The sequence below is a fragment of the Plecotus auritus genome, assembly GCF_963455305.1.
Source record: "Plecotus auritus genome assembly, chromosome: 3".
NCBI lineage: Eukaryota > Metazoa > Chordata > Mammalia > Chiroptera > Vespertilionidae > Plecotus > Plecotus auritus.
In genome coordinates, this window is record NC_137772.1 from 20,655,382 (window position 1) to 20,669,699 (window position 14,318).

The 14,318-nt window shown below is 37.4% G+C and overlaps 1 protein-coding gene across 9 annotated transcripts in view; it reads left to right on the top strand.

Moving 5' to 3' along the window:
- LOC308245077 (pro-neuregulin-1, membrane-bound isoform) overlaps positions 1 to 14,318 on the top strand; it is a gene marked incomplete at its 3' end in the record, with an annotated part of 208,306 nt that overhangs the window by 164,388 nt on the left and 29,600 nt on the right. For 8 of the 9 annotated variants that reach the window (XM_080661781.1, XM_080661782.1, XM_080661786.1 and 5 more), the window contains one exon: positions 7,097 to 7,226. In XM_080661781.1, coding sequence (XP_080517907.1) covers positions 7,097 to 7,226 — 130 coding nt within the window. Of the gene's footprint in view, positions 1 to 7,096; positions 7,231 to 14,318 lie in introns of those variants that run through there. The other variant, XM_080661787.1, reaches the window with a different exon arrangement.

Sequence of the window (14,318 nt, forward strand, 5' to 3'; positions counted from 1 at the left end):
TTGTATCCTCTTTTTAAATATGGGATAAACTATAAAATATGTTAAGTTTCTTTCTGGTCCCCCATTCTATGTGTGTTTAAATGATTCCAAAGCCCAAATTCATTGTTTAAACCATTTAATCTTCACTGGCCTTAGTGTCAACTTACTCTTTGGACAACACTCACCTTGTAGGTAGTCTACAAACCTCTAAGTACTTCCACCTTAGTTCCATAAAGTGCAATGTCCTAATTCTACTTTAGAAAGTTCTGGTTCCATTAATGATCTCATCATGATCCATCCCTGGCTTTCCTTTTTGTTTCTTTAGCAGAGTTCAGTAGAGGAGAGACCAAGGAGATAGTTTGTTTTTTTTAAGTATATTTTTTATTGATTTCAGAGAGAGGAAGGGAGCGGGAAAGATAGAAACATCAATGATGAGAATCATTGATCAGCTGCCTCGTGCATGCCCCCTACTGGGGATCGAGCCTAAAACCCAGGCATGTGCCCTGACCAGGAATTGAACCTTGAACTGTGACCTCCTGGCTCATAGGTTGATACTCAACCACTGAACCACACAGGTCGGGCAATAGTATGCTACTTTAAATCACAATATTGACTCTGGGAACCTCCAAGTGAGCACAGGTTTCTTCTGTCTCCCCCTGTCATTTCTTTTTTTCCTTTTCAAGTACCTATTTGCTATTTGGCATAGCATTGAATTACTATTCAGGAAAAAAAGATGCCCACCCAGAATGACAGTGCTTGAGTAGTTCTGCGTCTGGCTGCGGACTTTCCCTTTGGAAAACCAGTGTCACTCCCGTGACATCTGTAGAAGCTGCATTAGGTAGCGCAGCATTTCCGCTCGGCTTCTGCTCCAGAGCTTCATTTGCAGGAGCCACAGAAGCACTTTTTGGCCAGTGGGAGCTCTAAGCGTCCAGCATGTAATTGCAGAGGAGCTGTATTCCAAGCAAGAATAATAATTTCAGATTTTTTAAACTGAGAGCTCGAAGAGCGAGAAAGCATGCAGATTTCTAAATCCATAGCCATTGAAGATCTCACAGGTACGGTTTTAAAAACAACAACCTGAAATGTTGCAGTGAGTGACAGTTGTATATTGGAACATAAAAAATGTTAACTTTTTATATTTCATTGAGAAAATTGCAGAGTTAGTTTAATGTCCTGCAAGTAGATCATTAAGAATTGTCCTAAAAACTGCTCATAAAAGACTCATTCTCTTTGGGAGGACAGTATCTAGTGATTGCTCCTTGGGTTAAACACTGTACAATCTTGCTAATTCCTGCTAATTGTCAAAGAAGAATAGAGTGACTTCTTATCAGCAATTTGCATTTGTGTAATGGCCCTGCTGTTGCTGCTGTCTGCTGTCTACTTCACTGATAAGGAAAACACCACTTAAAACAAGCAAGAGAGTAAGCCTTCCTTTCCAGCATTATTTTTTTAGCCTGCCTTGAGCAGCAAAAGCCTAGACTTCTACAGGAAATATTGTGTGATTTTGTGGGAAGATATTTAGCAATAGAACAGAGAACACTTAATTAACTCCTAATTTTTAGTTCATATATATAGTCTTGTAATAACTGCTTTTATCACCAGGTTAGTCATGCAGTTACAATAGTCCATATATTTTTATATATATATACACACACACACACACACACACACTGAATGGTCAGATTATTATGATCTCTGAATGCATAATAATCTGGCCACTCAGTTATATCCTATATAATAAAAGGGTAATATGCAAATTGTCCCCTTGACCAGGAGTTCGACCAGCAGGCAGGCCGGCCAACCGCCCATGTCCCTTCCCCCTGGCCAGGCTGGCCGGACCCCACCCATACACAAATTCATGCACCGGGCCTCTAATATATATATATATATATATATATATATATATATATACATATATATATATATATGTATATATATATACACACACACACACACACACACACACACACACACACACTGAGTGGCCAGATTATTATTCGTTCAGAGATCATAATAATCTGGCCACTCAGTGTGTGTGTGTACACACATACGCACACACACACACACTCTAGAGGCTCGGCATGAATTTGTGCACCAGTGGGGTCCCTTGGCCTGGCCTGCGGGATTAGGCCGGAACTGGCTCACCGACATCCCCCAAGGGGTACCAGATTGCAGGAGGGCACAGGCCAGGCCAAGGGACCCCACCAGTGCACGGTCAGGCCGGGGAGGGACACGGGAGGTTGGCCAGCCAGGGAGGGACTGAGGGAGGGCTCCAGGGCATGTCCAGCCTGTCTCGCTCAATCATGATTGGCCGCGCAGCAAGTGAACCTACTGGTTGGAGCATCTGCCCCCTGGTGGTCAGTGTACATCAAAGCAAGTGGCTGAGCGGCCTTAGCATATCATTAGCATATTATGCTTTGATTGGTTGAATGGCCGACCAAACGACCAGTCACTTAGCATAGTAGACTTTTATTATATAGGATATTTTTAAAAGGTAGACTTGTAATAACTGCTTTTATCACCAGGTTAGTCATGCAGTTACAATAGTCCATATATTTTTAAAAGTATGCAGTCAAAGATGATTTCCCCAATGTTAAGTTATACTTTGGATGTCATAGTGTTTTTTAATATTTTATAGGTTTAAACTGTTGAAATGACACAATATTGTGAGTGAACTTAATTCCTATAACTGGCAAGTTCAGTCAGAAATATTAAAGAATTATGTGGATTTTTGAAAGGTGAAAATAATTACACATTTAAGATGTTAGATTTTCCTTTTCTTTTAACATGAATTGTTCTTCCATTTATTTTTATAGGCAGTTTTAGTGACAAGCAGTTGTGATAAAGTTTAAATTGAGTAGATTATTGATTACTGCTTACAATCATGCAGTGGTTACCCTTCCAAATTAGACCATCTCTCTTCATATTTCACAGAACAATAATTCGCTAAAAAACAACATTTGATACTTGATTATATAGAATTTCAGAGCCTGTGCAGAAATGTTTTAGCTTCTCTTTGATCCCTATTCAACCATTAGTAACAGTAACAGTATGATATATTTGTGTGCAGTGTTGCAGCTGAAGACTTTTCTCACACTTCACAGCCACTCCGAGATATCTCAGTTTTACACTGAGATTACTGAGGCAGGTTAACTGGACAGGAGTCACACAAACAATTACTGGAGAAATAGAGCCTTAGCTAACTCCAGTGTTTAGGTCACTACATTTTACCTATAAAGGTCTCCTTTTAGGGAGAATTATTCAGTCTTACAATTTTTAACCTCAGTAACTCTAGTTGTTATCATTATGCCTTGTACATAATAGGCAATTATTAAAGAATGGTGGAAAGAAGGGAAGGAGAGAAGGAGGAAGAAAGGAAGGAAGAAAGGAGAGAGGGAGCGGGAGGGAGGGAGGGAAGGAAATAGAGAGGGAGAGAGGAAGGAAGGGAGGGAGAGAGGAAGGAAGGGAGGGAGGAAAGGAGGAAGGGAGGGAGGGAGGGAGGGCGGGAGTCAGTATGTGGGATATGGGATTTGGAGAGTATGGAAATGATGATCTTAGTCTCCAAAATCTTAGTCCTGATCTAAATTGCCAAGAGAGACCAGGTCAAGAGTGAAACACCCCGAAGTGCTTTCTCTGATAACAAGTTACTGCTTTATTTATACTTTCTTCTTTATAATGTAGTTGCAAACATCTAAGGAAAGTGTGTTCATAGAAATGGCAAACATAAAAGGAATGAAGTATTATTTTGCAGTGCTCCTAATTGTTGTTCACTTAACACTTACTAGAAGATGGCAGACTCCCAAATTAGGACAAACTATTCACACAGCGGGGAGGCAGCGTTTATTAAGGACTGAATAAGAGAGATCTACTTCACTTCCTTCTAGGGACAGCTATGTGGGTCTTCTTTTATATATTGAGATACATTCTATCTGCAAAACCTTTAGCTTCACCTCTAATAAATTCCTCCCAAAGCTCCCAGAAAGAATGGGGCTGACACAGCTTGGTTTAAGGGGCTGCTTTGTCTGTTTCATCAACTTCTGGCAGAATTACCAAATGGTCTGACTTTGCAATACAGCGTGTGTAAGCCAAAGAGAAAAGATATCACTGCAAAATTAATAGTTCTGCTTAGGACTGAGTGTCCACTTAGTTCAACTAAGGAGAATTAAAAAAACAACAACCTGGCAAATGTGAAGGGAGCACATATCACCATCCCATCCAGGCTCTTCTGACAATTACAATGTACCCCTGTGTTAGCCTGTTGGTTCAGAACAGCTGTACCCAGTCATTTCACCCTTTGCATCATCTGGGAGTTCTCTGATGCTTTATGATCATTTTTGTTCTCACTGCTATTAACAGATTAAAGGGCCAAGTACCATAGTCTGTGACCCTATGAGTCAGTTGCTACTTCATTGTCTTCAGGAATTACTTTACTATCAGATAGCCCACTGCTAGTTTCAACTAATGATCTATGAACTGTTCAAATGGATGTGTCATAACTTGGAGCTGCAGAATAGCATTAAAAGGATAATTATTTCAGGGGAAAATATTTCTAAAAGACTAAAAATAATAGGAATTATTTCTACTATTAGCACACATTTATCTTGCCTATGTGATAACACAAGATCAGAAAGTCCAAGCAAGAGGTATGGTGCATCTGTCTCTTGCTTATATCACTACTAATCTTTATTGTTAGTTTGCAACTTATATGGAGTGTCTGCTTTGGGGGGGATGTTGGTTTTGTTATTTTTAGCAAAAGCCTCAGGGTTTGTTCTGAAAGAGCCTGACACAGTGTTCGCTGTGCAGCGTGGGTGAGGGGTAATCGGTAGAACCTGTCAGGGATTCAGACCGCTGGGGTCTACATGAGGCTCTACGTTCCTCTGCAGGGGCGTCAGTGGTGACAGCCCAGGGCAGGTGGTCGCTTCTGCACTGTCACCTGGGGCAGCAAGGATACCCTGCCCAATTTGTCATCCCATGCAATCCTGTCAGCAGTTGAAAGCCTTAAGCGCAAAACCTTTAACGCTGAAAGCAAACTTCCTCCTAATATTTTTTTAAAAAGCAATTGCCATGAATGAAAATATTAACACACAGCACCTAAGTAAGCCATTTTTGGCATTCAAATATAATACTATGTTAAATTATGTTATGTGATGTATAGACATGTTGTCTATAATTTTACAGACCAAATGTTGCCAATTACATTCCCTCTTCCTGATAAAGATGGTAAAATATAGCTGATAATGGAAGATTAAGATGACCTCTCTCCTCACTCTCCCTGGTGCCTTTTGTTTGGCTTGTAGACCCGTGAAGGAAACCTTGAAATGCATTTTGAAAAGAACTTTTTGTTTCAATAATAATACAAAAATTGAACCATTTAATTATCCAAACTAATAACTCAAAAATAACATGCATCTTTGAAATCCCCAAATTTTCATTACCAATCTTTTATTTGATTAATGAATGGCCTCTCTACTTGCCCAGGAATAATACCTGCTGTTATTCCTTGAGTGCCAGTTTTGTGCCAGTTTCTTTGCCTAGATTATTTATAATCTCTACGAATATTCGGTAAGAGAGCCATTGCCCCTGTTTTCTCAATGAGAAAATTGAGCACCTGGGTGGTTAAATGACTTGCTCAAGGACACAAAACCAGTGGGAGGTGGGATTTGGGCCAGCTCTATCTCCAAAATACAAGTCATTTCAGCTGTCCTTTGCTGTTACCCCTGAAAGCCATGCTGAGAACAGCGAGATGGCCCCAAACCAGGCCTAATTTTAAAACGGGAGAATAAGAGGCAGGAAAGGTCTTGAGTGATTCAGAGGCTGATTAATCAGTGTTTCTATCAGGCAGAGTAAAAATGAAGCAGAGTTAGAGGAGAAGCTGGGTTAAAAGTCAAAACAAAATGCGGACTTGTGAAGAAAATGTAAAAGAAAGGCAAAAGAAAATGGGAAAGTAATACATGACAGGTTAGATAAAAGGAAACAGTCATCTGAATACCATATGCAGATAAGAAAATAAGAATAAGGAAGACAAGGATTAACAATTACAAAGAATGATCAGTAGACAAGAAAAGCATTTTGTCTAAAGGTGGATTTTGTTGTTTTTTTTTTTCTGAGAGTAAATGGAGTCTTCATTGGCTGGACATATTGGTGTTGTTTTTTGTCCTGATACACATTATGTACATTAGAATGCTTTGGGTTGAGACTGAGTATTGCCCGTGTGTTCCCAGTGATGTGAGGAGATGTTCTGATACTAAATGCCCTTCGAGTCTCAGGACTGAGAACTTTGGCTTCATTTAACCCATGCACCAAACCGTGGGTGCATCACTTTCAGATCATTGTGAAGTTTGATGAGTGAATATCAACCTTATTATATGAAGATATTAAAAACCATAATTAAGACTAATTTCTACTCATGATTCAAAATGGGTGAATATTGTTGTGCTTACTCTAGCAATATTAGACACTCTTTCCATTTCCTCCAAAGTATGACGGCAGTTGGACATTTCAAAAAATATTCTTCTGATTGGAAATTAGAATAGAGTGGAAATTTTGAAAATAATGCCCCCCCAATGTATATGATAATATATATATATATTCAATTAATATATAATTTTTCATAAGGAACAAATAAGCCACCTTGTATTTTTTTGCTATATATGATATCTAAAAATATGGGCAAAATACATATAAAACATAATTTTCAAAATAAATAATTTTATCAATTAGTTGCCATTAAAAATTGAGATCTAAATTGAGTTGCACTGATATGACTTCATATCACTATCTTTGAGCCTTCCTGGAAAATGTATTTTACTTAAAGACAATAGATCTGCTCTTTTTCAACTTCTCTAGAAGATAAAATACTGGTTATAAAAAATGTTGAGCCCTTTTCCTATTACTGTAATTAAATTAGCTAATAATAGTTACCCTTTTATAATTGTATGCTGTTTAACTACACCCAGAAATTATTTAACTTCTTTGCTGTTGTTTATTAAGCCTGAACATTTAGTGGAGTCTGTTGCACTTTCTTCGACCACTTCCTCTTAAGAAATTTAAGATTAAAGGATGCCTAGAAAGGGGGAAGATAGCTCTAAACCTTTCCCCTTCTTTATCTTCCATCCAGCTACATCCACATCTACCACCGGGACAAGCCATCTTGTAAAATGTGCAGAGAAGGAGAAAACTTTCTGTGTGAATGGAGGCGAGTGCTTCATGGTGAAAGACCTTTCAAACCCCTCAAGATACTTGTGCAAGTAAGGAAAGAAATCCTCTCTGTGGCTTATGTCCATAACTGCTTCTTTCAGATGACTCCGTGTCTCATGATGTACTGTTGCTTCTTTTTCCAATTTCGTTGCATCCTATTGAATAATGCTTTTTATTTGTTTTCAAAAGTTCACACCATTTGTCATCTCTGTTATATTCAGAATTATGGTTGTTGTTTTTTTACGATTGTTTTTCCTTTTTGCCTTCATGTTTATAAAGTTGCTTTCTTCATGGTTTTCATCATTGTTACCTAAAAGAGATGTGCTAATATCATAGAGGCCTCTAACTATTGGTACCTACTTCTCCATCCAATGTGTGAATTAAGCTGAAAGATAATGTTGTTTTTTACCCCAGTTATCACCAGCAAAACAAATAGAATAACTAAAAGATACAAAAGTACAGAAGATTTTTTGCAAACACAGCTCTTACACTTGACAGTAACTTACTGTTTCATAACCATTTTTATAAATGGAATTTAGATTGATCTCGCTAATTATAAAAAAAACAAACTGCATGTGTTTGGAAATGGATTTAGTGTTGTAGCAGCATTGTGTGAAGAAGGCAGAATGTTCTTTTATGCACTGTTCTTTATAGATATGTTTATAATAGCACTCTGTCCTATCACCTGAAGGAGTTGATGCACCATTCAGAAGTATCACAGTTATTCGCTCTCAACAGGCAGAATAAAACAATAAAATTATCAGTACATTAAATATTTAAACCTTGTAGTTAATATTAACAGGTCTCATAAAAAAACACATATTTATTGTGCCATGCATTTAAATTAAACTCTTGATATTTAGGCCACATGTTGTACAGGGATGTTCACTCTTGCACTGAAATGATGGAGTCCCACTGTTCTAAAGTAGCACTGCTTGTCCTACATGAGAAGAAAAACATGCCATGATAAACATTGACTTCTGCTCAAGAATATTAGCTTGTGACTTAAGTGTTGGCAAAGAAGAACGAGTTTGTTAAAGAGCTAATAGAGTAATTAGCAAAATGGGGGCGGGGGAAGCACACAAAATTATTAAGAAGGCCAATCCCATACATCATGTAAGTGGTATACAAATATTTATGTGCCAGTCCTAAAAAAACCCTTCATTGTTTGTTAGTAATAAAGTACATCTCAAAAGACACATGTTTTACAATCATAACACTGAACAAAATGCCGTTTTGTAAGAAATGTTTCACTGTTCCCTGTGCTGTTCTAGACATGGACTCTCTGCAGAGTGTCTCATGCAACCTCATAAACAGGTACTTCCCAGAACTGCTTTTTCCCCTCAAAATCTTTTCTTTTAAGAGTAGAAGCAGTTCTAGGAGAAGACAAGTTGTGTTGGTTGTATAGCTGACAAGTTATAAAAGTCAATATCATCTGTCGGAGTGAATAAAAGACTAGGAATCACCTCGATTGTTAAACATCTCTTTGATAGGTAATTGTTATAAGCCAAAATAAAGTTAATAGGTAAAAGTCTTTTCAGAAATTTAAAGTAAGATAAAAATGAAAGAACGTATAGAAAAATATATTCCAGGTTTGAATTATTTCACATGACTATTAGTGTTTATTGTTTTAAAATTAATCTTAAGAGTTTTACTTTTTGATCACCAGTATATTCAAATCTATGTACCTAGAGCAAAGAATTAAAATGGGTCAGTTTCAGTCTTTGGTTCTGACGACTTGGTATAAATACAACACAAGCATGGCATCCCTATACTTATTATAGTGAGTCAGGAGGCATAAATTTTATAGTTTTCTTTAAGGTTTTCTCAGATCAAAATAAAAAAATACCAGAAGCTGAGAATTATAATCTATAAAATATGAGGTCCATTTATTATATGGGGACATCTTGTTATTCTGTACTAATCTCAGGCATACAATCCAATCATATTTTAATAAATCTCCTTGAAAAACATTTAAATTATAGTTCCTTAAGTTCTTCTCTTTTTTAAACAAAGTGCTCATATTATCTATGTCTCATATTTTTACTTCTTTAGAAAAACATCTGAGACCACTATATTTTAATTATAATAAAGAAACGTGATCATTTTTCATCAGAGCCTTTGCAAAGATTTACAAGCTGAGTGAGTACATGTGATAGTTTCCATATACCTCTAAGGAACCAGTGCAGCTATTTTCCACATATTAATTGCAGCGATTCTGCAGCCCTCCCACATGCTATACAAAACATGCAATCACAAAAGTGTTGTTCGTTTGTTCCACTTTGGTATTGTGCCAACAACTGCCATTTTTTTCATCTATACAGTTTTTCACCTATAAATTTTAAGTTCAGCCCAGAAAAATCCAGAAATAAATGCTTGTTATTTCTCTAATAATTATTAAAGCAGCAAAACATGACTGAACACTCTGTATCCCCCAAACTCATTGTCTAGTGGGTTATGTTGTTTGCTAGTTCTCAGCAAATTGGCTTCATAATTTGATTTTGATTTTTTTGTAATTAGAATGTCTCAAAAAAGTGTTAAAGCTTATTACTGGATCTTGTTGGGAAGAAACTTTTTGATGCTTATGGTTTTGATAAGCAAACCCCCTCTTTAGACCATGTCTTTACTGAGGCATCAAAGCAAGCCAGTACCTTAAGTGAAGTATTGGAATATAGTTAACACCCAAAATATTTCAGACCTTTTTGTTAAATAAAAGTGTGTCTTTAAAATTTTATAGCATTAAAAATAATCACAACTCAGAATTGAAAACCAGGACACATAAGATACCATGTCTGAGGATAATATGTTGTAAACTAGACCACTTGACTAGAAGCAGAAAACATGAAAATGTTGCTTTGGCTCATCACGGTCTTATACGTGAAGCCAGTTCATAGTTTCCATATGGACCATCTGTCTGTAGCAAAACATTGCTGAAGCATGAGCTACATCATTGAAAATCAGCTTTACTCCTGCCTGAAGCCATGACTCAGAAGCACCACAGGCAGGGACGTTTCCAAGTAGTCTCTCTGGTCACCTAATCCACGGTTGTCTTCTTGGGCGTTGAAGCTGAAGACTTTACAGCAAATCCCTTTTGTCTCTCTAGTTAGCACAGGGTGTCCCCAATGGATTCCCCTTAAAACAGTTAAACACTTCTCTGAGGGGAGGTTTGCTGGTTACTTGGCTTTGCCCCTGGGCACTGTGGGAATTTAAGCGGTCATTTTCATCGTTTATATTTCTCTTCCCTCTCTAGTAATTTAAAATTTATCCTGAGGAAAAATAGTGACTATTATATGAAGATGAGAAGAGAAATGTTTCATCTTTTACCCTCTGATGCCCTATGTAGGCATATGGTTCAAGAAATAAGACAGTTGAACATGACATTGCCTAAATTTTCTCCAACTTTACCCGCCCTCTCATTCTTGTATGTCTGTTTTTCCAAACTGTTTTAATAGAGAACTATTTTGGAATATGTTGATGTGATTTTTTTAAAAATCTAGAAATGATTTCATACCAGAACACATTTATAAACCCATTATGTTGTCCCATGGACAGATGCGGCTTCCCCATGAGGGGACTAGAGTTTTTACTACCAATTTTGGTAAACAGTCATGAGCCCTTTTACTTCAACTCCCTGGACAATATCTTAATTCATAACATAGAGCTAATATGTTCTCCAAATTTCTTCCCAGGAAGTTAGTGAAATTAAATGAATTCATTTCTGCTAAAGTACTTCTAACTCTGGCAAAAGCATGATTTTTTTTTCCTTATAATAAAAAGTACATGGTAGTATTACATTCTCTCTGTAGACATTGGAAAAATATAAACACCTGCCTTAACAGACTGTATTATCATATTTAATCCCCAATTCCTCATCTTATTTAACACTAGCAGTTTTTATTTGGTTCAGCAGGGCCACCAGCTAGCTTTATGGCTTTGCATTGGACAGATCCTGCAAAGCTCTGTTCATTATATTCCTTTTATGCAAAAAAAACAAAACAAAAACACACAAATCTTGGGAAGATGGGAGGTGTTCTTCAAACATGCATGAGCTTATGATTTTTTATAGTTAATTTTTATGAAACTATGTAGTATATACACTGAGTGGCCAGATTATTATGATCTCTGAACGCATAATAATCTGGCCACTCAGTGTATATCCTATATAATAAAAGGGTAATATGCAAATTGTCCCCTCAACCAGGAGTTTGACCAGCAAGCAGACCGGCCAACCGCCCATGTCCCTTCCCCCTGGCCAGGCTGGCCGGACCCCACCCATGCACGAATTCATGCACCAGGCCACTATCTATCTATCTATCTATCTATATACACACACACACACACACACACACACACACTGAGTGGCCAGATTATTATGCGTTCAGAGATCATAATAATCTGGCCACTCAGTGTATAATCCCTATGTTGTATAATTATAGGAGACAATTATGAAAAATATATAACTGTAGATTTTAGGTCACAACAAATGTTAAAGTAAATTAAACTCAGTAAATGAAATATTAATTAACATCTGTTTATAGAACAGCTACATCTATGTCAGGCATTTTTGAAAATACAAAGCATGGTCTCTTTCCCAGGGAACTTAGTCTGTTTAGGAAAATTAAGTAGCTGAAATAGTGAACCAATTAGAGTGAATACATCACAAGTGGCACAATGCTGATTATTATGGTAAAGAGAATTTAAAGAAGGAAAAGAAACGATTGGAATAAGTTGGAGAAGACTTTATAAACATGGCCAGTATTTATGGAATCTTTTTTATATAGCAGACAGGAACTGAGGTTGCAGTAATGGTTTCTGTGAGACCCGGTGGCATGCACATCTAAACCAGTAGCTCCATTCTGAGAAGTAAAACAAAATTCTGAGCAAGTTCCCAAGCCCCAGAGGCCAGGCAGAGGATTTTGGACACTGTGATAGCTAACAGGGAGTCATAGCATCTTCTGGAGCAAGACTAGGAAACCATAAACACAGCAGATGTTTAGAGAAGATTTCCATACAGGCTAGAGAAATTTGAGGACTAGGTAAAATGGGGAGAGAAAGTAAAAAACGCTAGCTAAGGTTAAAGTTTTATAAAATCCTGGCATCATATGGATGGTGATGATTATATTTATAATACTGATTAGCAGCTAGATTAGCATAATGAAAGGGACACCATAATTCAAATTCATAATTGTGTCCTGCAGCCCAGTCATCTTGGCAGTAGAAAGAGAAATGTGGACTAGATACAAGGGATATATATTGAGTTAGAACTTGTCCTTAAGAACAGACCGCTAATTGTGCTCTAACTCCAGCCCTGGAAGAGTTCAAGCTTCAGAATGAGTGTGACACTTACCTATGGCCCTTCTGTTTTTAAATGCTGTGACAGTTAACAGATACAGAAGCATTTGTCAGAGAGAGTAGGTGGACTGTTGTGTCTTAGGTCAAGATCATCAGCTCTTCAGAGGACCATGTCTTCCATTTCTTCTGTGTGCCTCATGTATCTAGAATCCTGCTGTGTGCTTCTAGGTATATATTAACTCTTTCTGACTTTCACTCACTAAATGATTGGAGGAAATCCTTTTGTTTTTATAGGAACCAATTAAGGTGCAGGTTTGTCTAAAATCAGGTGCACTGACTAAGTAGTCTCAATAGCTTTGCTTGCTTTGTTCCAAAATCAGCCAGAGAGCCACATACTAGTATAGTTACTGAGCTCCTTCTCTGAGGCGGGCTCTGAGCTGGTGCCTAATATGAAGTCATGCACAAAACCATGCTGGTCTCTGCTTACATGGAGTCTATAGGCTAGTAATAAATGCATTTCAAGTAATTAATTTCATTATAGTTATAGGTGTGTCAAGGGCTGTGAAATATATTTAGGGAACTAAGGGAATGTATGAGGGACTTCAACTAGTCAGAAGCAGAGACTGAAAGAAAAAGAGTCTGCAGCCCTCACTTTGAGAAACATAGAGTCCATTTAAAAATACAATGCACAATTTTTAAAAATGTATTTTGAATGATATAAGTAAAATGTGAATATTTAGGTGTTTCTTCAAATAAATGCAGTTGGTGGAGTAGATAAAATAGTAAAGTTCTGAATTTACAAAATTTTGTTTGATGAGACAGGAAAAGGCATTCTCTGGAGAGGAAGACCTAGCCACAAGTTAGCAGTCAATATGTCATTGTGTCAAGCACAATGTGGAGATGTATGGGATGTGGATTGATCCCATATCCCATTGAATTGTTTGACCCCAAACTTACAGATACATCATGTAGAATAAACAATGGCAGGGTTTTGGTGTACAGATGAGCATTTCAGAACAAGCTGTGCAAACAGCTTTGGGAAGGGCACCACAGGGTTCAAGCAAGGATGGGTTAATCCATAAACACTGCCATCCTCATTACTGGGATTCTGTGTCTTAGACACTGAAAGACAACATTGGAGGGCCAGGGCAACTTGGATTTTTCCCCCTCAGTATTTGCCCATGAGTCCAGTGTGGCCACCAAGTGTATCCTTTTATCTCATGAATTGAGAATTAGTCTCCAGATCATCATAAAAAAAAGAAAAAGAATGATATGTATTAGCTGAACAGAGATAGGGAGGTATATGGTTGTTTCTAAAGGAAATGCTATTGGAACATTTTATATTTGATATTTTTTAAATGATGTTGAAGAAGGCATTCCCTCGAGGAAATAAATGTCTTTTGCAGATGATGTCATAAAAAAACACTAAAACACAAATTAGAAAAGCATATACAAACTTCTAGGAATTTCCCTTACAGGCAGATAACAGAATGAGGGTCATCTTGGAAATATGCAGACTAATAGTAACAGTACATTTGGGAAAAAATAATCTACAACACAGATTCTCAGCCAGTGAGTGGGTGAGGTCCAGCCAGAATGCTGAACAGGCAAAGGGGTGATAAAAGTCTGTGTTTGCAATATAATCCCTGTAGACAAACATCAGCACTCTTTGAACTAGTGTTCACACTGCCAACTCCAGTTTGTTCAGAGTGAGAGCAAAGGTCTGAAAATCTAACACTTAAGCCCACTGATATTCCTGAATGTATAGTTGTTGGTATTTCGATTACTTGATATTTATAAATATAGACACCAAAGAAATCATTTCAGATGTTTTACAATATGAAGGTAAT